At 43.3% G+C, this 26,262-nt stretch overlaps 1 protein-coding gene and 1 long non-coding RNA gene across 5 annotated transcripts in view; one reads left to right on the top strand and one right to left on the bottom strand.

Annotated features, from left to right (window-relative positions):
* NAV2 (neuron navigator 2) overlaps positions 1-26,262 on the bottom strand; it is a 395,483-nt gene that overhangs the window by 331,520 nt on the left and 37,701 nt on the right. Inside the window, exon 1 of one of the 4 annotated variants that reach the window (XM_070761679.1) lies at positions 352-736. The exons of the other annotated variants lie outside the window; for them this stretch is intronic. Coding sequence (XP_070617780.1) covers positions 352-402 — 51 coding nt within the window. The 5' untranslated portion in view covers positions 403-736. Of the gene's footprint in view, positions 1-351; positions 737-26,262 lie in introns of those variants that run through there. 4 annotated transcript variants of the gene reach the window in all.
* LOC139172554 (uncharacterized) lies at positions 244-22,824 on the top strand. Its single transcript, XR_011559889.1, has 2 exons — positions 244-565; positions 22,331-22,824. It is a non-coding gene; the product is annotated as an uncharacterized lncRNA (long non-coding RNA).

The following is a 26,262-nucleotide window of genomic DNA, read 5'->3' as shown; positions in this document are numbered from 1 at the left end:
AAGCAAGCAAGCAAGCAAGCACGTGGAGAGGCGAAGCTGGAAAGGGGAATGAAAACAAAACAAAACAAAACAGAAAAAAGCCCGCACAAGTCCAAACTCTTGGCATCGCTTCCGCGGGAAAGCTCCAGGCGGAGGAGGCCCCAACCTCCCACCCGAAGGAGGAGCTTGGAGGAACCTGCCTCTGCTTCTCTCCCCCCCCCCCTCCACCTCTCCAACTTTGCGGCTTCCCGACTTCGGGTCCGGGCGGGGCGCCAGCGGGAGCCGCGCTGCGGCTGGCGAGGAGCGCAAAGGGCGCGCAGGGGACGGGGATGAGGGCGCGCGCGTCGCCTTTCTCACCCAGAGTTCCCTTACCAATTTCATGGTCAGGTTGTTGTGCTCCCAGCGCCACAGCATCACGCTCATCTTCCTCCGCCCGAGTGCCGGCCAACACCTGCCCACTAGGTTGCCAGCTAGGCTTTTACAAGCCCGTCAGCTCCAGCACTTGCGGTGCCAACCCGGCGGCTGCGGGGAGCATCTCTGCCTCTCGGGCGCAGACCGACCTCCTCATCTTTGGAAAGTTTTTAAGGTTTGTTTTTTTTCCCCGGCCGCGCATAGCCCGGGCTTTTGGGTGCCCGCTCGCCCCGCTTTCCTCTCCCTCTTGAAAAAAGGCGCTCAGGGAGACGAGGCGGCGGGGACGAGGAAGTCGTCTCCCTTCGCCGCGGCTGCCAGCGCTTCGCAGATTGGGCACTCCCGACTCAATGGGCCGTTTCAAAGGGGGCTGAAGAGAGAGAGGGGGAGGGCGGGAGGCGCAGTTTAACCATTTCGGGGGCGGAGCCGGCCCGGGAACTGAGCGAGCATATTTTGCAAAGCCACCCTGTGGCTGTGCGACCATGGGAAGGTGCAGCAGGTGGAGGAGGTTGCTTTTTTTTAAATACAGATTACAGATTACTAGAGTTGGAAGGGACTTTATAGGTCATCTAGTCCAAACCCACCACCCAAAGCAGGAGTACCACTTCAGACAGTTGGCAGCCCAATTTCCTCTTGAAGGTCTCAAGTGTTGGAGCTCTCACAACTGGTAAGATTAGATTAGATCAGATTAGACTATTATTGTTGTTGTTGTTGTTGTTGTCGTCATCATTATTATTAGAGTTGGAAGGGGCCTTGGTCCAACAACACCCCCACACATAAAGCAGGAGTCCCTACACCACTTGAAGGTCTCAAGTGTTGGAGATCATACAACTGGTAAAATTAGTTTAGTTTAGATTAGATTAGATTAGATTAGATGTTGTTGTTGTAAGGGACCTTGTAGGTCATCTAGTCCAACCCCTCAAGCAGGAGTCCCTACACCACTTCAGACAGATGGCATGAAGATCTCAAGTGGGAGCTCTCACAATTGGCAAGATTAAAGATTAAGATTAGATTATTGTTGTTGTTCTTGTCATACAACACAGCAAACGAGATCACTATGCTGGATTTCATATTTCATCACCAGTTGGGTGCTTCCCAAGCACCTAGGACTGTGTGATGTAGCGGCAAATTATATGTGCCGACCCCAGTAAAGTGGCCTTTTGCAGTTGACAGATGGAGATTTTGTCAATTTTGATAGTTTTCAAATGTCCAGTGAGATCTTTTGGCACTGAACCCACATGCCAAGTACCACTGGGATCACTTTCACTGGCTTATGCCAGTTGTTTGTTTGTTTGTTGTTGTTGTTATTATTATTATTGGAAGGGACCTTGTAGGTCATCTAGTCCAACCCCCCTATTTCAGACAAATGGCAGTCCAACCTCCCTTTGAAAGTCTCAAGTATTGGGGCTATCACAACTTCCGCAGGCAAGCATTCCACTGGTTTTCACTCTTACTACCATGAAGTTTCTCCTAGTTGAATCTCTCCTTGGTCAGTTTTGATTTTGTTATTTTTGGTCAGTTTCTATACATTGTTCTTTGTCTGGCTTTCTGGTGTCTTGGGAAATAATCTGGACCTCCCCCCCCCCCCCCGGCAGCCCCTCAAGCTTGTGGGACCTAGCAGACTTTCCTGCTTCAGCTGCCTTGGATCCCAGATTTTGTCCTTTCCAGCCAGAATAATGGGATTTGTAGGCCCATTTGAAGGGAGCCTAAGGGGAAGCCTCCCCTCCCCCCATCAGATAGAAAGGAAAGCAGGCAGGTGGGAAGAAGAGAAAGAGGTACACCTCTTTGCATAAATGAATATTAGCAGGTGGTCAATGCTGTTAGAATCTTGATTCATCCAACCCAGAGTATGCAAATAATTCCAGCCTTCTCCATTCTGCTCTCTTCCAGATATGCTGGAATACAACTTCCATTGTGCTAAGAGGAGATTCTGTCCGATTCCTCTGAAGAGCACAAATTTATTTATTTACCGTATTTACTTACTTACTTACTTACTTACTTACTTACTTACTTACTTACTTACTTACTTACTTACTTACTTACTTACTTACTTAATTTATTAGATTTGTATGCCACCCCTCTCCGTAGACTCTGTAGAATTTCAGACAAAACTCTTTGTCTTTGCTCTGCATTTCTTCACATGTCAGTTACTCTAATGCAGAAGTCCCCAAACTTGGCAACTATAAGACTTGTGGACTTTAACTCCTAGAATTCTCCAGCCAGCTGGTATGCTGGCTGGAGAATTGTGGGAGTTGAAGTCCACAAGTCTTAAAGTTGCCAAGTTTGAAGACCTCTGCTCTAATGTTTGGCAGAACCCTAAGACAGAATATATAGAAAGATAACCACATTCATTATGATGTCTGATTTTTTTTGTTTGTTTTCTGTGTGCTAAAAGCGTTCTTAGGATCAGAAGCGTATGTTCAACCGCAATGCAGGTCTAAACCCCTGCATTACTATCAACAGTTGGTAGTAACTTGTCCCTTTCAGCTTTCCATAAACATTGGCTCTGCAATCTAGATAGGTACTAGATACCTAAATTGTCTGATTTTGTAGTAGGCACTGAAACATAATGCAGCCACTGTGGCAAGATTCATACAACTTACCGAGCCACAAACTAGCCAATAATATTTTAGCTTAAAATGTTGCATGAATCCAATATCTACACTATGAACTATAGGAAGAAAGTTCTGTCAGAAGTGGGAGGGCATTACACAGGAAAAAATATAGGAAATGGAATGTTTTCCCCCCTTTTGCTATTGTATTTCCAATACAATTCCTCTAGCAGTATGCTCCTTAAATATGAATTTGAAACATCCTCTGCTTCAGCTTTTCTGCCTCACACTTGCATGCAAGAAATGAGAAGCAAAGATGCCACTACACCTTATGGACCAGTGATGGTGAATCTTTTTGGCACAGAGGGCACAGAGTGCCCAAACTGGAAGGCATACATAAGCTCTCTACATGGGGCTACCTTTGAAAAGTGTTCGGAAACTTCAGATCGTGCAGAATGCAGCTGCGAGAGCAGTCATGGGCCTACCTAGGTATGCCCATGTTTCACCAACACTCCGCAGTCTGCATTGGTTGCCGATCAACTTCCGGTCACAATTCAAAGTGTTGGTTATGACCTTTAAAGCCCTTCATGGCACTGGACCAGAATATCTCCGAGACCGCCTGCTGCCGCACGAATCCCAGCGACCGATTAGGTCCCACAGAGTGGGCCTTCTCCGGGTCCCGTCAACTAAACAATGTCGTCTGGCGGGCCCCAGGGGAAGAGCCTTCTCTGTGGCGGCCCCGACCTTCTGGAACCAACTCCCCCCCGAGATTAGAACTGCCCCTTCTCTCCTTGCCTTTCGTAAGCTCCTTAAGACCCACCTGTGTCGTCAGGCATGGGGGAACTGAGACATCTCCCCCGGGCATATACAATTTATGAATGGTATGTGTGTATGTATGTGTGTTTAGAAAATGGGGTTTCTTTTAAATGTTTTTAGTAGAAATTTAGATTTGTTGTAAACTGTTTTTTCACTTTGTTGTGAGCCGCCCCGAGTCTGCGGAGAGGGGCGGCATACAAATGTAAGTAAGTAAATAAATAAATAAATAAATAAATAAATAAATAAATAAATAAATAAATACATACATACATACATACATACATACATACATACATACACGCACATGCACCAGAAACCCGACAACCAGCTGGCCAGAGTACATGTGCCTCTCAAAAACAGAACAACCAGCTGACTGGGGTGCATGTGACCTCATAAACCCAATGACCAGCCAGCTGAGCTGTGCATGCCCACAGAGATTTCACCTTCATGGTTATAGTCCATCCAAGGATGCAACAGGTATAAAATCTTACCTTGCCTCTTTCTGTACCCATCAGGAAAACATGTGGAGCATTTTCTCCAATTCGGACAGGGAAAGGCATTGCTTTTTTCTTTTGTATACTTACATACATAAACATACAAAAGCCAGTTGAGGGACTTTAGGATTGTCACTCTCTGTCAGCCCAACTCGTTATTCACTAAGGCTGCATTACTATTACTATTAGTCTTCTCACCATTCCTGTCACCCATCTCCTCCCACTTATGACTGTATGATTGTAAATTGTTGCTTGTATCCTTATGATTTATGTATTGCTTCCTGATTGCTTATTTGACCCCTATGACAATCATTAAGTGTTGCACCTCATGATTCATGATGAATGTATATTTTCTTTTATGTACACTGAGAGTATATGCACCAAAGACAAATTCAAGATGTATCCAATCACACTTGGCCAATAAAGAATTCTCTTCTGTTTTGTTCTGTTCTATTCTGTTCTATTCACAGGCATGTTGTTGTGGGAAAGTAAAAGGAGGAAGGACTATTATGTATGTTGGCTGCCCTGAGTTGTTTACAAAAATAATAAAGGTGTGAGATGTAAGATTTACTATTATAATTTAAGATACACAGTAGTTGGTAACAGTAAGGATATTGTTTATTTACATTGTTTAAGAAACATTATAACTATATTAAGAAATATATGTGCTATGATGTATAATGTATGATGTAAAATGTTACTACCTTTCCATATTCCTTGATTTTGTATCCCCTTTCCCTACCTCCCCTTTTTTTCCTTCTGTTCATCCTTTCCTTCCCCCCTCTCTCCCCCCCTTTTTTTCTTTGTATTTATAAATAAAGTATATTTTTAATTTTAAAAAAAAGGTGTTTTTTTAAAGAGGGAGGGAGGCAGGCAGGGCGGCAGGGAGACAGGAAGGAAGGAAGGAAGGAAGGAAGGAAGGAAGGAAGGAAGGAAGGAAGGAAGGAAGGAAGGAAGGAACCTCCTTTGCAGGAACTAGTTAGGTGTATGCACAAGTGTTGTTTCTATAGTGTGTATGTGTTTGAAAAAAAAGGGGATATAATCCATATGGATGCATGGGTTATCCTTCTGTATCTGTGTGTGTGTGCGTGCGTGTGCTGGCAGCACAGGGCAATCTACCCTTGCTCTACTCTGGGTCACCTAATATGAAGACAGAATGGAGAGGATTTAGATTGGAATAGTTGGCAGCAGCTTTTGTAGCTGCTGTTCAACTGTCTCTGTCATAGGGATTCACAGGAAAATTAACTTCAGAATATTTTTTATATGCAGCCTACAATCAGATAGGGCCCATTTTTTTACTCCAATCTCTTTTTTGCTGACTTCTTTCACAACACCAGACTGTGTTTCATCCCATTTTATTTTCAGAGTTAACTTGTTGATGGACAAAGAGACAAAACCCCTTTAAATTATATCTTTCTGTTCAGTTGGATTGTGTGCGGGGAGAAGAAATCATTCATACTTCACTCCCATTATCCTTGCAAAGCAACCTTTAACTAATGTTGGGAAGAGAAGCTTTGCTTTCGGATATCTATGTTTCTAATATAGAAACTCTAATGATTTTCTTCAACAAATCTTTGACAACATACAAAACCTGAAAATATATTGCTTTTGATCTAACTTACAATGTACCACCATAAATGGCACCAAGCATGTCATGCTAGGTTGAATGACCTTCCGAAAGACAGAAATTATTACCATGTGTCCTACCACCCTCTGTCTTGAGAAATACTGTATGTCAATAAATACATCTGCATCCTTGTTTAATGCTTACTAAGGCTCCATGGTACGTACAGGCAGGATGAAGTTTTTGATAAGGAATTAGCACAAGGTTCATCTCCACCTAGTCATCTAGATTTTGCTTCATCAAATCTACAATAGTCAACATGATTTATTCTAAAAGTCCCAAAGCTGATGCTGGTGCAGTACCAGTACACATCCCAAAATAACCATCCAGGAAGCTACTAATAGTCTTCAACACTATGGACCTTCTTTGCATGCCTTAGTATAGAATTAATGTATCATAAATTCCCTAAAATAGCTCCACATGATTTACAGGCCACAAATACTGGATTCATACAACACACTAAACCCAAACCAGGCAAATTATGTTATGTTAAGTGAGGATTACAGGTAATCCTCACTTAACTATGACAATTGGGAACAGCAATTAGATCACTAAACAGCACAGTTGGGAAACGCAACTTCATGTGACCGTACCGACTTATGGCACTCTTCTTTGCTATAAATTACACAAACCCTACACAGCTGCCACATCCCACTGTCATGGGATCCCCATTTGTGATCTCCTGCCAGCTTCCTAATTGACTTTGCTTGTTGGAAGCTGACAGTGAAGGTTGCAGAAACATCGTAATTTTAGATTGCTTGTAAGGTGCATGAATTATGATCATGTGGCTGTGGGATTCTGTGACAGCCACAACTATGAGGATCTAATTGTATGTTTCCCTCATTCAGTGCTATTGTAACTTTGAACAGTCAATGAACAAGGACTAGATATATTTTACTTTCAAAGGATTTGTTGATTAGTTTATTTTTTTTGTCACAACGGAGATAAGTGATTTTGTAATTACAACTTTAATAATTTAATTTAATTTAATTTAATTGACTTCTAGGATGCCCAATTTCTAGTAGACTCTGGGCGGCATACAATCATAGTCAATGCAATACAATACAATGTAAATAAAACAATAGATAATAGTTATGTGATGATAGATGCAGCAGAAATATATCAGTGTTTAAATACAAATAAATAAATCCAGAGTAGTCTTAATAGAATGGCCTTAGTTTTTTTCCCCCCAATAAAAAGATGCTTTAGTGATAGAGAAAATCAAACTCTTGCCCTCCAAAATCTTCCCAGTTATTTGGTACCCAAAAGATCACATCCAGGATGCTCCACTATTGTGAGAAAGAGTTGCTGCAAGTTGGCAAGCTTGTAAATTAGATGCATGACTTTCAGAAAGGTCAAAGGTAGCTGCAATGAGCCAATGACAAATGAACCCATAAATGAAAGTGTGAGAGAGGCTGGAAGGGAGGAAGAATAGCTTGGATGAAAGGCCAAGGGGATTTCTAAGGGAATAATGTAAGTTCACTGATTCCATAAGCTGCCAGGCCTTTAAACCTTTTTTTTTTGGGGTAGCTGAGTTTGTCCCTTCCACTCTGCTTTGGAAATGTGACACCAGTTGTTTCTCTGTTCTCTTGGTCCTGCACTTGAGGTTCCCAGTTGTGCCACGAAGAAGATGCAGGCCAGAACACATATTTAGGAAAGGATGTGGTTCAGAGTTCTAAGCCATATCATTTCTGAAGTCTTAAAAGCAATTTTCTGGAATTAACAAACGAAAGGAAGAGGTAGAATTGAAACAAGCTGGATTCTCATATGCACTAAATCATAATGTAGTTTGTTTTTGGTGTAGCAGATTGGTGAACTATGCCATGTGGTTAGTAAATTATGGCTCATGAATCAAGAAATTGTGTAAACCAAGGACAATGTGTAGACATCATGGCTTAGATGAATGTGGGAATCATGTTTTTGTCTCTGTAAACAGACACCAATTCTATTATCAGCCATAAAAAATTAGATTTTACTTTGCTGGTCTTTCTAACCCTTCCCCCTCTATTTTCACTTATGAATCATTACGTTCACATATCATGATAAACTAAAAAGTTGCCTCCTTAATATATTTGAAGAATATTTATTTATTTATTGTTTACTTTTTATTTCCTGCAAACTTACCATTAAATAAAGTATGTTCCATGGAATCAATTCAGGCAGACAGTTGAAAGTTGTTGAATATGGAATAACCAACTGAAGATAGAATAGAATAGAATACAATGGAATGGAATGGAATGGAATGGAATGGAATAGAACAGAACAGAAAAACAGACTTGGAAGGGACCTTGGAGGTCTTCTAGTCCAACCCCCTACTTAGGCAGGAAATCCTACAACACTGCAGACAAATGGTTATCCAACATCATCTTAAACTTTCAGACAGACTGCTAGCTAAAATGACTTTTTAAGTTCTTACATGGGTGCTCCATAATTGGAGAGTTGTGTGGGGTTTGGGGGTCTGTTATTATCTGAAGATTTCTGCCCTGTGCAAGGGGTTGAATTAGAAGATGTCCAAAGTTCCTTCTAACAATATAATTCTAATGGCAAAAGGAATAAGCTAAGAGGAGCAGCATATAAATCAAATACATACATACATACATACATACATACATACATACATACATACATCATACATAAATACATAAATACATAAATACATAAATAAATATCTTAATTTGTACCTACCACATTTTCAAATCAGCAAACTTTAGTTAGCATTCCACCAGCAAAATGCATTTTAATTTGGCCATATTTGTTTCATAAAGATAACAGTATTTGAATTCAGCTGTACTTTGATTTAAAGAAAGCTTTATTCCAGAAATCCCAGTAACACTGCCAGTTGTAATAGCCTTTCTTCCCTTCCTTTCCCTTCCTTTCCTTTCCTTTCCATATTGCTGTGAAGTTCTTCTCATCTTCGTGCAGAACTTCCCTTTTAAGGAGCTCCTTGAACAAACTGAGAGATAAGATTGGAAGCAGAGTTGGCAAAATCCTTCCTTTGACCTTTTGCCTCCTCCATAAGCAACCTTTGAACAGCATTTGCTTAAATACTGGCTGTGTTGACAAATGGCTGCCATCCAAATATAATTTAAAAGGGTAAAAAAATAAAGAAAACCACACCCAGACATACTTTTAAAAATATCCTCTTCCATGTTTATGAGAATTTTTTGGAAAATAAGTATGCATGGATTTCACAATTCCTTAGTTTTAAAGTACATGTATTGATGGAAAGCAACTGGAGGTGTGGTAGGAAGTGTTAGTAGAAGCATTTTGTACTATATATAAAATGTATGTAAGGCTAAAAAGCCTATTAGTGGTCCTAATGGGATGTTAATGGGCACTTAAATTCCCCAATTAATGTGCAAAATAATGCTCTTCTCCATTGATGGGTCTTCAATGACACTTAAAACAGGTATGATTTCTGCATTCAGTACCCTAATGAATGTAATTTGAGCTCCCAAGACACAAAGAATACTGTTGAGAAAACAAGAGGAAACAGATGTTGGGGAAATTATGAATGAATTCAGAGTGGACAAACATTGTCAATGCATCAGTTGCTACAGGGAGATTTCTCAGGAAAATTCATTAACCATTGAGCATTAATTCATTGTGTTGCCCTGGAAAATATGCATAACAACTACAGGCTGGATGGTATTTCCCTGATCTTACTGGATTTATTACACTTAGTATGCCTTGTTATCATTCCAGCTCTCTAACTCCACTGCAGTTATTCAGCAATATGCAGCACATGTTAATAGACCACTTTGCCGCTCATGTTTGTTATCCTCTGGCGTTGATGATATAAAATACTATGGCAACCAACAACATATATTTCTGACAGAAATATGGCTCTTTGAAACATTTATGATAGTACAAAGCCTCCATATGTGAGATGTTCTCCCAGGAGAAGCAGCTAAAAGCTTACTTCTATGACAGCTATTTTGCAGTTCTGGTGACAGTGATGGTATGGTATATTTAATGCAGGAGAGAAGATTTAGGAAAATTTCCTACAGCTAAATAAGAAATATAAGTTGCTTTTGGTAGATGAGTGCCACATAAATTTGATAGGCAGTATTTCTTTTAGAAATTTATATCATTTCAGTTGTTTCATGAGCGATGAAATGATATAAATCATTTTTGTGATTCATGATTCATTTGTGTGCAGATATCAATGCAATGTTGTTTGGATTGTCTATTACTACTACTTGAAGTACTAGTAGTAGCAATAGCAATAGCACTTAGACTTACATAGCACTTCACAATGCTTTTACAGCCCTCTCTAAGCGGTTTATAGAATCAGCATATTGCCCCCAACCAGGGGTGTGGGCTCCAGCTGGAATGCTAAATTGGGCTCACCGCCGTAGCTTGTGAGTGCTTGTGGGGCCAGCGCTGTTCTGGTTTCTGGTAGAACTTTAGCTATTACAAATAACGCTTACTAAATGCAGTATTGCATAAACAAAGAAACTCCATTTTTATTCTCTTCCCTTCCGTATTCAAAATACAGTTCATACTAGCACATTCCTCTTCCTCCCGTTATCTTTCTTAATTGCATTCCTCATACATTCCTCCCAGCCTCCTTGTTTAACAAGATTTATGTACTCAAAGCATGATTCAAAAACAGCAGAAACGACTGTGAAATAACACAGAATGCATTTGCTTGCTTGGGAACTGAATGGAAAAACCTTTCATTTTAGCCCTACAACATTGAAACTCCACCCTTCTTCCCCACTGACCCCCTGATGTACCAAATACATCACTCCAGTATTTAACCCATTCCTCCCCTTAATATCTTCTTCCAAACACCTGTTCCTTACGTTTTTGGACCCTTCTGAATTTAGGATTGACCCAGCGAACGCCTGATTCTTCCTCGCTAGATTTTGGACTCATAGCTACATCCTGTGGCTGGCCTCCCACCTTTTCTACTACCTGTAACCCCGGGTCCACCACTAATTCATAAACACTATCTGTATCTGAGTCCTCAAGTTCTTCATCATCCTCCAAGTGACCAGGAGTATGTCCAACAAACACGATTTTGCTTCTGCACCTGTGGAGATAGCAAAATTGTACACGGAGCTGCAGATATGCCCGTGTTTCGGCATGCGCAGAAACAAAAAAAACTTGCCGAAACACGGGCGCACCTCGGCTCCGTGCGCAATTTTGCTATCTCCACAGGTGCAGAAGCAAAATCATGCTGGCCCCGCAAGCACTCACAAGCTGCAGTGATGAGCCCAATTTAGCATTTTGGCTAGCAGCCCATCCCTGTCCCCAACAATCTGGATCCTCATTTTACCCACCTCAGAAGGATAGAAGGCTGAGTCAACCTTGAGCCTGATTAGATTTGAACTGGTGAACTACAGCTAGCAGTCAGCAGAAGCAGCTTGCAGTAGTGCATTCTAACCACTGCGCCAGTAAGTTTCAGTAGTAGTAGTAGTAGTAGTAGTAGTAGTAGTAGTAGTAGTAGAAATACATAATTGTTCTAACTTTTTCCTGTAAGCTGCCTAGAAATTTATTAAAATTAAAGCAGCAGATCCATTTCCCCAATAAACCAATTAATGGCTACAGTTCTTCAAGGAAAAGATAACAGTTTTGGTGAGATAAGAATATTGTAATGGCAATGAAATTAATTCTCAGAAGAATTGTTAGATGGGTAAGGGGCAAAATTTGGATGCACATATAAATGAATAAGATTAGCATTTAGTTTTAAAATGCAAAATATTGCAGGCACATTAATATAACTTTAATTTTCCAGGTTTATTCATTTGTTTTTCTGCCTTATTCTATTTCATTTCCAGCTACTCATACATAAATCATTGTTGCCGTATGCACTTGTCATTTCCCATCATGAATCTTGCCACAGAAAACAGCATCGAAACCAGACAGCACGGAAACAAATGAAGTTTGTCATTCATCCTTATCTTCTTAAACTCTCAATTGCTGATGGGCTTCAATCATACTGTAATGTTTACATGATGGCAATGGGATTTAAAAATGCTTAAACTCCCATTGAACTCAATAGAATGAAAACAAGATAATACCCTTTAAACTTGGAGTGTTCAGATTTTTGAATAGCAGATACGACTCATTTAAATACAGACTGTGATAAAACATTTGTGAATACCATTCTTCAGTATATCAGAATGCAACATATGAAACCAGGGGATTTGGTCTGATTGTGTCAAAAATTGTGCCTCCTTTGGTCATGTCTTTGTTAAACACTTTTCAGAATTTCCCTTTTTATTTCTGTTTAATTTGCCAGAAGTACTGATCAAAAAAGTGATCCTTGAGCATTTCAAAATTTCTTACAAACTAAATTAAATTATAAATCAATGCAAAGATTGCAAATTATTGTGTTTTGACAGAAGACATACGCAATTTAGGAAATGCTCTTCTCAATCTTTTAAAATTTAATAATGGAATTAAACTTAATCCTGGGATGTACGTAAAGTGACAGCAGTGAATAATGTCATGATATGTAAAGCAATCAATTTATTGCATTCCTTGAAGGTAAGTCCATGAAAGTTCTTGTATTAAGAGAAATTATAGGTTTGAATTATTGCTAATGTTGAATATCAGTGCTGAAGGGGGATGGAGAAGTGTGAGTAAATCAGATGGATTAATGTGCTTGTTTACTGACATAGTTTTTGTGAGTGCTTAAAAGGGCATTTTTAATGAGTCAACAGGACTCCCCATGTGATGTCTCATCACAGCTGAATCAGCTTCTGTTGCTTTGATGGATTTTTCAGGCCATTTTATTTATTTTTGGTTGTCTACTAAAGCATTATCTTTGGAAACAGTGCTCCTTTGGCCTTCTTATTATGCAGTAATGAATCATCAGATTTACTGACACTTATCATTCAGTATTTCTTGGAATGACATCAGCATCCTGAAAGCTGGACAGTTCCATTCACTTCACAACAAAGATTTTTTCTTCCTTTTGCTTCTTCCTTTATCTTTCCAAACTCAAAGATTTATCTAAATTTGCTGATAAACTAAAATACATTTGCACAAAACATTCACTCCCAGGCAGCATGACGATGCATCTGAGATTTAAAAAAAACAATGATACCATAGAAAATTTGTTTTTTGAAAAAAAAAAGCCATTGATATGTTATTAAGATTGAAAATATAGTTTCAATTCAGCATATTTATTCTCAGATGTAGATATATCCATTGCCTGAACAAGAATCAATTGATCAATGAACAAAGGCTTGTGACAAACGTAAAACGTAACCAAAAAGAGGCTTCTTCCAACTTATTAAAAACAAGAAAAAAAGTCAAAGACCCAATCGGCCCATTGCAGGGAGAAAGTGGCAAGAAGGTGACAAGCAATATGGGGAAAGCAGAGCTATTTAACATGTTTTTTGCATCTGTCTTTACACAAAGGGGGAAAAAACAGTCCAATCTATCAAAAACAGCATCACAAAAACATATTAGGAACACAAGTTAAAACAGGGAAGAAAATGGTAAGTGAACACCTGTCTACTCGAGATGAATTCAAATCATCAGAATCAGATGGATTACACCCCAAGGTTCTGAAGGAACTGGCAAACAAGATAACAGAACCACTGAAATATATATTTCAAAGATCCTGGAGCACCAGGGAATTGCCAAAGGACTGGAAAAGAACTGATGTGGTTCCCATCTTCAAAAGGCATCACCAGGTCACACTCCTCCCACACAACATTACTAAGACAGGCCCGGTCATCTCAACTGACTTGTTGTCAGTTGACACTGCATTCCAGTTGGAGTCCAGGTCCGTCTGGATCTGAGCGACTTTATCTGCGAAAAACTTATTAAAATCCTCAGCACTGCCCTGCAACAGTTCATCAACTCCCTCACCCCATATTAAGGAAGGAGCGAGTCACCCTAAATCTGGCAGCTGGGTGAGATTCCGCTGATGCAATCAAGGTGGAATGATACGCGCATGTCTAGTTTGATGAAAAGAAGTCTAAGGGAGACATGATAAATAACAGTGTTCCAATATCTCAGAAGTTGCCACAAAGAAGAGGGAGTCGAACTATTCTCCAAAGCACCTGAGGGCAGTGTTCCCGGTAAGCTACGCGTGTGTGCACGTGCGCACCCCCAAATACCCCCCGCGCACCCTTTTCCACGGGCGCGCGCTCCCCATCCCCCTGCCAGCCCGCGGGGGGGCGGGGGCGGGGAGGCGCCGGCAGTAGAAGGGAAGGGAGCCGCGGCCGCCCCTGCCTCCCCACGGTGCTTCCGGCTCCCTCGCGCCCCTGGCCTCTCGGCCCTGCCCCCCACCCGCCCGATCCGCCCCCTCTGCTCTTCCGCTGCCTCCTGCCTTGGGGCGCGACTTCTCCTGCAGCAGGGGCTGTGGCTTCTCCTTCTCCAACTTCTGCGCTCCCAGCCAGGGGTCTGCGAAAGGGTTTTCTCCGCGGACTTTGGTAATGCCCGCCCCACCCCTCTCACAGCCCCTTCTCTGGGAGCGCTTTCGTCCCGGACTTTCAACAAGGGGGCTGCAGTAGAGGAAGGGCAGGCGTTCCTGAAGCGCTCGGAGAAAGCGCTCTCACAGTCCCCTCGCTGACACACACACACAGAGAGAGAAAGTAAGTAAGAAAGAGAGAGAGAGATAAAGGGGGGGAGAGAGGTAGCAAGAGAGAGAAGAGAAAGAAAGAAAGAAAGAGAGATAGATAGATAGAAAGAAAGAGTGAGAGAGAGAAAGAAAACAAGAGAGAGAGAGAGCAAGAGGGGGAGAGAGATAGAAAGAGAGGGAGAAAGTGAGAAAAAGAGAGAGAGAGCAAGAGGGGGAGAGAGAAAAATGACTCTTGATTTAAAAAAGCATTTGGTAAAAAGCACCCAAATAATAAGAGAGAGAAAAACCCCCAGCCGTTTGTGTGTGTGTGTGTGTGTGTGAACTCTTGAACCATTTCCAATAGCTCACCTGTTATTGGAAATGGTTCAAGAGTTCACACACACACACATACACACACACAAGGGGGGAGGGGACAGGGATGGAAAAAGAGAAGATAGTAATAATAGTAATAGATTTTGGTTTTGTTTTATTATTAATTTATTTTAATAAAAAAGAAGGGAATTTTTTTCTTGTTTGTTTGTTTGTTTGTTTATTTTTCTATGCCGCCCAGTCCCAAAGGGATTGCCACTCAGACACTATACTTTTCCGCCCACACCAAAAAAAAATTAGAGGGAACATTGCCTGAGGGTAGAACAAGAAGCAATGGGTGGGAACTAAACAAGGAGAGAAGCAACTTAGAACTAAGGAGAAATTTCCTGACAGAATTAATCAGTGGAACAGCTTGCCTCCTGAAGTTGTGAATGCTTCAATACTGGAAGTTTTAAAGAAGATGTTGGATAACCATTTTCCTGCCTAAACAGGGGTTGGACTAGAAGACCTCCAAGGTCCCTTCCAACTCTGTTGTTCTTGTTGTCATTGTGATGGTGATGGTGATGGTGATGGTGATGATGATAATTTGAATGGTAGATCTTTAGCTACAAAAAGGAAAGCAAGTATAGATGACCAAGCTGAACCCAAAGAAGAGGTCTTAAGTCCCTTTGTACCCACAAGAGATCTAAGTCCAGCCCTCCTTGAATCCCATTGACTCTTTATCTATTGTCAATTTGCTTTGACTATTAGTAGTTCAGATTCTTGTAGAGAATTTAAGCTTGCAATAAACCCTTTATATCCACTTGAACTACCTGAATTTGCCAATTCCTTGTGCTTAATAGGAAAAGCCAAATTATTATGTAAAACATCCATTACAGCAAACAAAGGTTATCATGTATCTCAAATTTGTATCACATATAATACATTATTTTAAGTAATAGCACATTTTCAAAATGAATAAAAATGTAAAAAAACAACAGTTCTTATGTTTAATTCCCTAAATATTCACTATAATTTATATTACTAATAGAAACTTTTATTTTATAAGTAAAATTACAGCACAATTATCTTGAAGGTATATGCCATTATTAAAAACATCTTTCCTAACATTTACAGATAGAATTCAGTTTTTCAGAACAAACTGATTTGTGTATCGCTCTAATGGTTTGGCAAAGCAACAAAGTCAAAAGATTGCACTTGTTCATTACTAAATCACATCTATGATCTTTAGTGCCCTGAGCTTAAAAGGAAATGTGTTATCTATGGTTCTTCTCCCTCTCCTCAAGCTTTCCAGCTGAAAAGGATTAATTTACCCCATCATTGGTGTCCCTTTGCATTACAAAGCCAATACAAACTTCTAATTTAAATTGCAATAAGAAAAAGTGAAAGGCCTCATATCCTGCTAATTTTCTATACAAAAGATTAAATTATAGGTATTAAGTGAGATAAATAAAGCCACTTGGCAAAATACAAAATCAATTTGTGTTGAATTTTTAAAATCCAAGACAAAAACCATGAAGGCAAGCTATTAAATTTGTATCAAGGGTGGGGGAGGGGGGTGTAGGGAGAGACATATTCTCACGCCTTTTGTTTAGACAAGTAAACTATTACTACACCCTACCCCCAATTTAGAAAAAAAATTAAGAACAAAATGCAGTTTCAATTAAGAAAATGCCACTAACATGAAATGAGTGATACTAGATCCCATTAATTACCTATTCACAATGACTCTGTTTAAGGAAACTGTGTATTTTCTTTCTGATGGAGCACGGCTTGAGGCATTGAATTGAAACAGACATAGAATATAATATATATAGTAGAGATACTGTAATGAAAGTTTCCAAGATCCAACTATCTGCATTCTGTTTTTCCAGTGTTTTGGAGGTCTTCTACTCCAGCCCCTGCTGAAGCAGGATACTCTGTACTAGTGCTGGTAAACCTTTTTAGCACCAAGTGCTGAAAAGCGGAGTAGGAGCGCTTGTGCTACCAGCTACCTGGTCTTCCCGGTTTCTGGCATGCATGTGCGCATGAAGACCAATTACTAGTGCACATACACCAGCTTTTCTTGGTCTTTTGGTGGTCCACGTGCCTCCCTGCCCACCTTCCTGCCCATCTTCATCAATGACCTGGTTCTACAGCCCCAGACAGGGAGAGAGTTGGGCAGGGAATGCCGCTTCCCTTTGCTAGAAAACAGAAGCCCCTTCTCAGCCCTAGAGGAAAGGGGCATTGGTGTTCCCATTGTGGGCCCAGCAGGTGGGACAGCTTTGCCCCAACTCTGGCTAGGATGAAGAATAATAATAATAACAACAATAACAATAATAACAACCACAACCACAACAACAACAACAATAATAATAACAATAATAATAACAATAATAATAATAATAATAATAATAATAATAATAATAATAATAATTTATTAGATTTGTATGCCGCCCCTCTCCAAAGACACCCCCCAGCCCACCACCAAGAATAAGTCAGCACATCCCACCTTTCCCGGCTGCTTCCTGGCTGGCGCGCCGCTTACCAATTGGTGCCATCCATGCACGAGGAGCTGCGCTCTCCTCCTACTTTCCTGGGCAGCTTGCTTTGCTGTCGGTGGCTCCTTCTCCTTTTTCTCCTGGCTGTTCCAGCATCCCAGCTGGAAGCAACAGCACAAGAACTGCCCCGGCTCCTCACCCCTCGCAGCGCTAGTAGCAGCGGGTAGGACAACCACCCGCCCAGCCAGCAAGCACTGCGCAGCTGCCCCCAAGGTATCTAGGTGGTCTGGGTTATGTCAGTGCTGGAGAGCTGGGGGAGAGCTGGCTGTGTGCTAGAAGCCTACTTGGGTGCAGAGGGAGGGAAGCCTGGCCCACCCACCCTGGCCAGCAGCTCTGCTCCCCTTGTTCTTCCGGGTTCTGGCATGTGGTCTTCACGTGTGCGGGAGCGCCAGCAGAGCAGCTGCCCAGTGTGCATGTGCTCACCATGAAGATGACCTTCTGGTTTCCGGCATGAACATGTGCCCTGGCCAATGGTCTTTGCATGCACATGCACACCAGAAAGTGGAAGTCCAGGTGGCTGACAAACATGTACATGCCAGAAACCAGAAGATCATCTCCCCAGCATGAACATTGTTTCTCTCTTTGATTGGCTTCTACCCATTGTTCCTTGTCCTGGCCTCTAGTGCTTTGGAAAATAAGTTGACCCCCTCCTCTTTTTGGCAACCTCTGAAGTATTGGAATACAGTGATCCCCCGCTCGTTGCGAGGGTTCCGTTCCAGGACCCCCCGCAATGAGCGGGTTTTCGCGAAGTAGCGCTGCAGAAGTAAAAACACCATCTGCGCATGTGCAGATGGTGTTTTTACTCCCGCAGCGCTAGCGAGGAGCCGAAGATTGGGGGCGGCGGGGCTGTTTTAAAATGTCGCCGCCGGCATGGGGGGCTTCCTAGCAGCCCCCCAAACCCGGGTTGGGGGTCCGGGGGGTGCTGGCAAGCCCCCCATGCCGGCGGCGACATTTTAAAACAGTCGCGCTGCGCTGGCTGTCGGCGCTTTCGAGCTGAGTCCCGGAGCGAATTCGCTCCGGGACTCAGCTCAAAAGCGCCGACAGCCAGCGCCGGCGAACGGCTTCTCCGCGCTGGCTGTCGGCGCTTTCGAGCTGAGTCCCGGAGCAAATTCGCTCCGGGACTCAGCCCCAAAGCGCCGACAGCCAGCGCCGGCGAACGGCTTCTCCGCGCTGGCTGTCGCCGCTTTCGAGCTGAGTCCCGGAGCGAATTCGCTCCGGGACTCAGCCCCAAAGCGCCGACAGCCAGCGCCGGCGAACGGCTTCTCCGCGCTGGCTGTCGCCGCTTTCGAGCTGAGTCCCGGAGCGAATTCGCTCCGGGACTCAGCCCCAAAGCGCCGACAGCCAGCGCCGGCGAACGGCTTCTCCGCGCTGGCTGTCGCCGCTTTCGAGCTGAGTCCCGGAGCGAATTCGCTCCGGGACTCAGCCCCAAAGCGCCGACAGCCAGCGCCGGCGAACGGCTTCTCCGCGCTGGCTGTCGCCGCTTTCGAGCTGAGTCCCGGAGCGAATTCGCTCCGGGACTCAGCCCCAAAGCGCCGACAGCCAGCGCCGGCGAACGGCTTCTCCGCGCTGGCTGTCGCCGCTTTCGAGCTGAGTCCCGGAGCGAATTCGCTCCGGGACTCAGCCCCAAAGCGCCGACAGCCAGCACCGGTGAGCGGCTTCTCCGCGCTGGCTATCGCCGCTTTCGAGCTGAGTCCCGGAGCGAATTCGCTCCGGGACTCAGCTCAAAAGCGCCGACAGCCAGCGCCGGCGAACGGCTTCTCCGCGCTGGCTGTCGCCGCTTTCGAGCTGAGTCCCGGAGCGAATTCGCTCCGGGACTCAGCCCCAAAGCGCCGACAGCCAGCGCCGGCGAACGGCTTCTCCGCGCTGGCTGTCGCCGCTTTCGAGCTGAGTCCCGGAGCGAATTCGCTCCGGGACTCAGCCCCAAAGCGCCGACAGCCAGCGCCGGCGAACGGCTTCTCCGCGCTGGCTGTCGCCGCTTTCGAGCTGAGTCCCGGAGCGAATTCGCTCCGGGACTCAGCCCCAAAGCGCCGACAGCCAGCGCCGGCGAACGGCTTCTCCGCGCTGGCTGTCGCCGCTTTCGAGCTGAGTCCCGGAGCGAATTCGCTCCGGGACTCAGCCCCAAAGCGCCGACAGCCAGCGCCGGCGAACGGCTTCTCCGCGCTGGCTGTCGCCGCTTTCGAGCTGAGTCCCGGAGCGAATTCGCTCCGGGACTCAGCCCCAAAGCGCCGACAGCCAGCGCCGGCGAACGGCTTCTCCGCGCTGGCTATCGCCGCTTTCGAGCTGAGTCCCGGAGCGAATTCGCTCCGGGACTCAGCTCAAAAGCGCCGACAGCCAGCGCCGGCGAACGGCTTCTCCGCGCTGGCTGTCGCCGCTTTCGAGCTGAGTCCCAGCGAGGCGGTGGGCTGGGAGCCGCAGGTGAAAGGAGCTCGGGCATCGGAGCGCGGCGCCAGGCATTGTTCTCCGGACCCCGCCCGCAGCCTGGAGAGGGAAAGGGCCGCCGCGGGGCTGAGCGGGCGGGGTCCGGAGAACAATGTCCGAGCTCCTTTCGCCTGCGGCTCCCAGCCCACCGCCTGTCTCCTGCTGCCCGGTTTAGCCAGGACACGAGCGGCGAAATGACTTGGAGGAATGTGAAGCTGAAACCGGCTTCACATTCCTCCAAGTCATTTCGCCGCTCGTGTCCTGGCTAAACCGGGCAGCAGGCGAAATGACTTGGAGGAATGTGGGGGGTGGGGGGTGTCCCGGCCGGTTTCAGCTTCACATTCCTCCAAGTCATTTCGCCGCTCGTGTCCTGGCTAAACCAGGCAGCAGGCGAAATGACTTGGAGGAATGTGGGGGGTGGGGGGTGTCCCGGCCGGTTTCAGCTTCACATTCCTCCAAGTCATTTCGCCGCTCGTGTCCTGGCTAAACCGGGCAGCAGGCGAAATGACTTGGAGGAATGTGGGGGGTGGGGGGTGTCCCGGCCGGTTTCAGCTTCACATTCCTCCAAGTCATTTCGCCGCTCGTGTCTTGGCTAAACCGGGCAGCAGGAGACAGGCGGTGGGCTGGGAGCCGCAGGCGAAAGGAGCTCGGACATTGTTCTCCGGACCCCGCCCGCTCAGCCCCGCGGCGGCCCTTTCCCTCTCCAGGCTGCGGGCGGGGTCCGGAGAACAATGCCTGGCGCCGCGCTCCGATGCCCGAGCTCCTTTCACCTGCGGCTCCCAGCCCACCGCCTCGCTGGTTGGCTTCTCCTCCTGCTCAGCCTCGCCTCGGCCTTTGTGCGCGGCTTGTCCCGACAGCCCCCCACCCCAGCACTTTGAATCCAGCAGCTTCTGCTGGATACGGGCGGTGGGTGGGACGAGCGGCGCGGAAGCCAGGGGCTGTGGCAGCTCGCCCCCCCATCGCCCGTATCCAGCAGAAGCGGCGGGATTCAAAGGGATTCAAGGCTAACTTCTGCGCTTGGCTTGAGGACTCAGCTGGGAAGCGGCACGGGTGTTTTAAAAGGTCTCCGCCGGCATGGGGGGCTTCCTACCCCCCCCGAACCCCCAACCCGGGTTTGGGGGGGTGCTAAGAAGCCCCCCATGCCGGCGGAGACCTTTTAAAACACCCGTGCCGCTTCCCAACTGAGTCCCGAAGCCAAACGAACCCGGGTGGCCGGGCGAGCAGCGAGCAAATGGCGGGTGGCCGGGCGAAGGGCGGGCGAACGGAGGGCGAGCGGGTGCTGGGGGGGCTTCTCGCCCTCCCGCCAGCAAGAGGGGAAAGACCCAAGGAAGCCGCCCAGCAGCTGATCTGCCCGGCGGGGAACACCATCTACGCATGTGTGGCCATAGGAAAAAAGGGCGCACATGCGCAGATGGTGTTTTTACTTCCGGGTTGAAAAATCGCGATGTAGCCCATTCGCAATGGTCGGGGACGCAATAACCGGGGGATCACTGTACTGCTATCAATTCTGCAATGGCAGAAGAAGATGTCTTCTAAATCACTTGGTATTTTGGGCTATTGTTGATCGTAGTATATTCTGGAAAGGCAAAGGAAGGTGGGTATTGCAGACATGATTTATTCACAGTTGAGGAATGCACTGCTCCTACCCACAGCTTTTGGACTGCAGGGTGTTCAAGACTCTTTTCTATTCCCATTACTTTTTAATATCTATATAAAGCTTCTGGCAGTGAACCTCACAAAGGGAGTAGCTGAATGTCAATTTACCTACATGACATGCAAATCTACTTCTCAAAATGCGTGTGAGGCTCTGCAGTGTGCTCTTGCCTGGATCAGATTGTGGCCAGGGTGACAAGTAACACAATAAAGCTCGTTCTCATTACTCTTTAAAGGCCATATTTTAAGCTTAGGGGCGCCTTACATTCTTCTTGAATGTTCTGTTGAGTGTTAAGGAAAAAGACACCTTCTATCAGCTGTATTTAATTTATCCAGTTTAGCCCCTTTTTGATAGATCCAAAATGCTTTATCTTGCTATTTAGATTATTCTTCAGAATAATTAGATTCCTGTAATGTACTTTTATGTGGAGATCTTTTGAAATAAACTTGGAAGTTATAGTCACTAGGACTGGGAAGAGCAGGATTCTCTTGGATGGAGCATGTGGTACAATTCTCGTACATAGAATTTATTTTTATAAGTCAGCATTTCTTTCCTGAAGCATACATAATGTTTTAGATTGGTGTTTTTTTGAACTGATGATGATTTTATTGTCATTTATCGATTGGTTTGTCTATCATAATGTAAAGTTTCAAGTTAGGTTTCAGGTTAGCTTTGATGGGAGTGTATAGGTCTAGGTATGCGTTTGAAAAATAACACAAAAATCATAGATTTCATATACACTTCTATGTGTTTTGTTTTTGTTTTTAAAAGACCCCCAAATTCTCCCCAAGCCATGCCTTCCAAAAAAATGTCCAGTGCAACTCTTAAAATAAAAAAGATCACATTCCCCTAATTTATGGTTTAGTACGTTTTACAAATCCTGTATTTGCACTTACATGTTTTCTCTTTTTTTTCCTATTAGAATTTAGAGGTACTGTATATTATACTCTGATTACATCTCTTTGATTTTTCTGTTTTAACTTAGATGTGAAGATTTGACTATGGAACAGGACATTTCTGTAGCTACGAACAGCCCAGCAGTGAATTAGTGAATTAATATTCTACCAGTTTGTGTGTGCAGAAGCATCCTGAGTGGATGGGCAGAGCCTTCTGCTGCTGCAGCTACTGGTTCTAAGAACTAATCCGAACTGGGAGCAACCCACTGCTGGATTAGCCCCAATTTTTGAGATCTTCCAGAAAGATTCTTGTTACATGTAACTCACAAACAGTAGAGCACATAGGCCCATCAGACATGTAATGGGGCCTCCAGGCATTTTACCTCTCTGAAAAGTACACGCAAGTCTTTTCAATTTAGGCTTTCAAAATGTTGTTAGCGATTTACCAAACACGATTGTTTTAATGTTTCATTATAAATATTATCTTTGATGTTTAAAAGGCCTGTAAAATAGTTCAATTAATTTTATAAAAACATGAATGTTCAACAATAAATAAAACACATTTCAAAACTTTATATTATAAGGCTAGCAATGGTGATCCCTCTTCTTACTCCCGAGTTGGCTGCTTTGATATTTTGAAAATGTGTGAATGGGAATATTTCTATGGAGCAAAGAGTAGGATTACGGCCTTATGAGACACTGCCAAAGCCCAATGTGAGCAGGTCAAGGAGAAATAATTGTTCCTATTCAATTTTCAGCCAGGGCTTATTCATTGTGGCTGTTCTATTGGCCTTTCCCTATGATTTAACCATTTGTTTCCATTGGTGCAAAAGAGTCTAAACAAGGCAGAGGGAAAGGACTTCCGCTTATTATTATACATCAGAAAGAATGATGCTTTTGAATAAATGGAGAGGGGGGGTTTACTTTGGATGAGCACAATGGTCCAACACTCTGGGTGGCCTAATGCAGATGGCAGGGGAGGGGGAAAATAACAAGAGGTAAACTTCAATTATCTTTGCAATTTCTGCAAAGAGATCAAGGTTGCCATCCATGCATTGTTAGGCAATTCAGTCCCCAAATTTATCAGTTGAGATTCAAGGAAGCTAACTGTGTTCAGAACAGCAATTCTTTTAATTTTACAAAGCAGGAATACAAAATACGGAGAGCACTAGCCTTGTAATTTAAATGGCAATTAACAGGAGAAGCCTATAACTTCTGCAGTAGATTGCTTTTCTGAAGTCAGTTTTGTATGTTTCATATGGGCACTGCCCTTTTGTTCTACAAGGCAGATGCTGTTATTTTCACCAGTGTTTGGCGTTAATTTGAATGTCACTGCATCATTCATTTTGCCTTCTTGCTGCTATTTATCTAGTTACTGTATGGGTTATTAAACTGAATTTGAGTGCTGTGATCTGTACTTTAATACTCTATGTCTGCTTCTTTGAAGCGGGTGCCAAAAAACAGTATATAAATAAATGTTTAAGTAAAGCCAGACTTTACTTGCTGGCATCAAGTTCCAGTTGTAGCTAACCAGAAATGATAGCTGTAGTACAGTCTCGTGCTACGAACATGGTTAAAGATGGGAGCAAGAAGACAAGGTTTGTATGTTCATTGTAAGATGACATAGAAGCATGTCCACCAAATTATGTGCATGTAATCAATGCACAATAGGTTTCATAAAATCATATACTGTACCAAAATTTCCTTTCTGTTAATGACTACTTCACCTTCAACCACAGCAATACATGAGCACGTAATAAATTCAAACTAAATGTGAACCACTCCAAACTTGACTGCAGAAAATATGACTTCCGCAATAGAGAGATCAATGCCTGGAATGCACTACCTGACTCTGGTTTCTTCACCAAACTCCAAAAACTTTAACCTTAGACTGTCTACAGTTAACCTCTCCCCGTTTCTAGGTGGTCTGTAAGGGGGGTGCATAAGCGCACTACTGTGCCTACCATCTCTGTCCTCCTGTCCTATTATCCTCTTTTATTATTACTTTTTACTTATTATGTTTATACAAACTACTATTATCCTATACATGTGTGACAAACAAACAAACAAACAAACAAATAAAGAATAAATTATAAAGTACATATTATTTTTGAAGAATAAAACACCAAATAAAATATCTCCTTTCTATACCAAACTATTTAAGCACTTTTGATTTATAATGTTCTAAAACAATCTTCAAGAGAACTCACAATATTTATTGCATTTATATATCATAATTGCCAAATATACTGTCATCAAGCCAATAATCAAGAACATGTAATATGCACAGTTGCCATGAGTGTACAAAGCTGTGTAGCCCACATGTGGAAAACCTGGAATATTACTGATGTAATGACATTGTATTTATGAATATGGGTCTGCAGAAATAATATTCAATAAGTATAATTTCATTTATCCTAAAGAAATATACCGCTAGTTCTTAAAAGGATGTTTCTGCTGATTTATTATTCCTTCATCAATTACACAGAATTATTAGGAAATTGGGAAGCATACAAATGGAACTAAATAAATAAATAAATTATCAGGGAACATTATTGATAAGATACAGTATAATTCTCTCAAGCCACAGCTCCTTTAAATTAAAAAAAACCCTTCAAATTACATCACAATATAAGAAACAATTTTAAAATAGTTTCTGCCCATTGTCTCCATTATTTAGAAAAGTTAGTAAATAGAATAAAGCTGAAAGAAAAAAAATAGGATAACATTTTGGATTTTTAACAAAAAATCTCATTCCGCTGGCTTAGATTTTTTGAATATGCCAAGAAACAAAAAGTAAACTCATGCTTGCTACCATGTTAACTAAGATCCACAAAACGTTTAGAATGGTTCCTATTATTGAAGCAATTACATCAAACAGTTTCCATAGCAAAAAGCAAATAGGAAAGAATGTATATTGTCTGCTCTACTTTTACCTGTGATGGGCAACTGTTCAGCTGTACTTCAATTTCCAACATTTGGGATGAATAGTACCATCTACCAGTTCCTGGCCTGTTGTACTCAGCCTCACCACTGAACAACTGGCATCCAGTTCTTTCCCCCACTAAGAAGAGAGTACACACTGATTGTGGCCCATTTTTGCAGATCTTTCTGGGTTTTTATACACTGAGAGAACAGAGACCCCATAGACTGAATAAGAATGTTGTGTGTCTGTAAGCAGATTTAGGTTTAAATGAGGCCGCTCGTCAGGCCTCTTGGTTTTAAAAAGCGCAACTGTTACTGTGACAACACTTCACATCTTCGGCTGTTAGCTAGTGAACATTTATTCACATAGGGAGCCTTTGATCATGACAGTAACCATTTGTCTTTATGAAGAGTTTGGGTCTGACTGTGGCAAGTTTATACAACTGGATACACATAATGAGTCTTGAGAAATATAACCTTTTGTAGTTCTTTTTTGTCTCCTGGCCAATTTCCCTCACCCACTATACTGAACTTGTTGTACCCTGTAAAAGAGTGGAGGACACTCGTCCACCCACCCCCCAAAAAATTGTGCTGCTGAGAGAAATATAGTTTCCTGCCCATGTTTTGCTTCACCACAAATGGTACACTGTTCTGAGGAAAGCAACTTGTAGGGCCTGGTTTGTAAGAAATTCGTTTTAAGGACAAACCCCAATTCGGAAAGGATGAACTATCATAAGGCTGTTTTAATGCGCATTGCAATAATTGACATCAATAAAGGAAATAACTGATATGTAACACTGGGAGCAATAGCTTGTCTCTATTATAGGTAGTCCTCAAACTATTATCACAATTGAGCCCAATATTTCTGTGGCTAAGTAAGACACTTGTCAAGTGACTTTCGTCCTATTCAATGACCTGTTTCGCCAGAGTTGTTAAGTAATTCAACATAGTCGTCAAGTTAGTTGTTAAGGGAATCTGGCTTCCCCATTGACTTTGCTTGTCAGGAGGTCGCAAAAATTGACCTGGGAGGACACTGCAACCATTATAAATACATACCAAGCATTTGAATTTCAATTATGTGACTATCAGGATGCTA

The sequence above is a fragment of the Erythrolamprus reginae genome, chromosome 1 (assembly GCF_031021105.1).
Source record: "Erythrolamprus reginae isolate rEryReg1 chromosome 1, rEryReg1.hap1, whole genome shotgun sequence".
Lineage (NCBI taxonomy): Eukaryota > Metazoa > Chordata > Lepidosauria > Squamata > Dipsadidae > Erythrolamprus > Erythrolamprus reginae.
The sequence above is the reverse complement of the archived record's forward strand: the minus strand, read 5'-3'. Positions and strand labels throughout refer to the sequence as shown.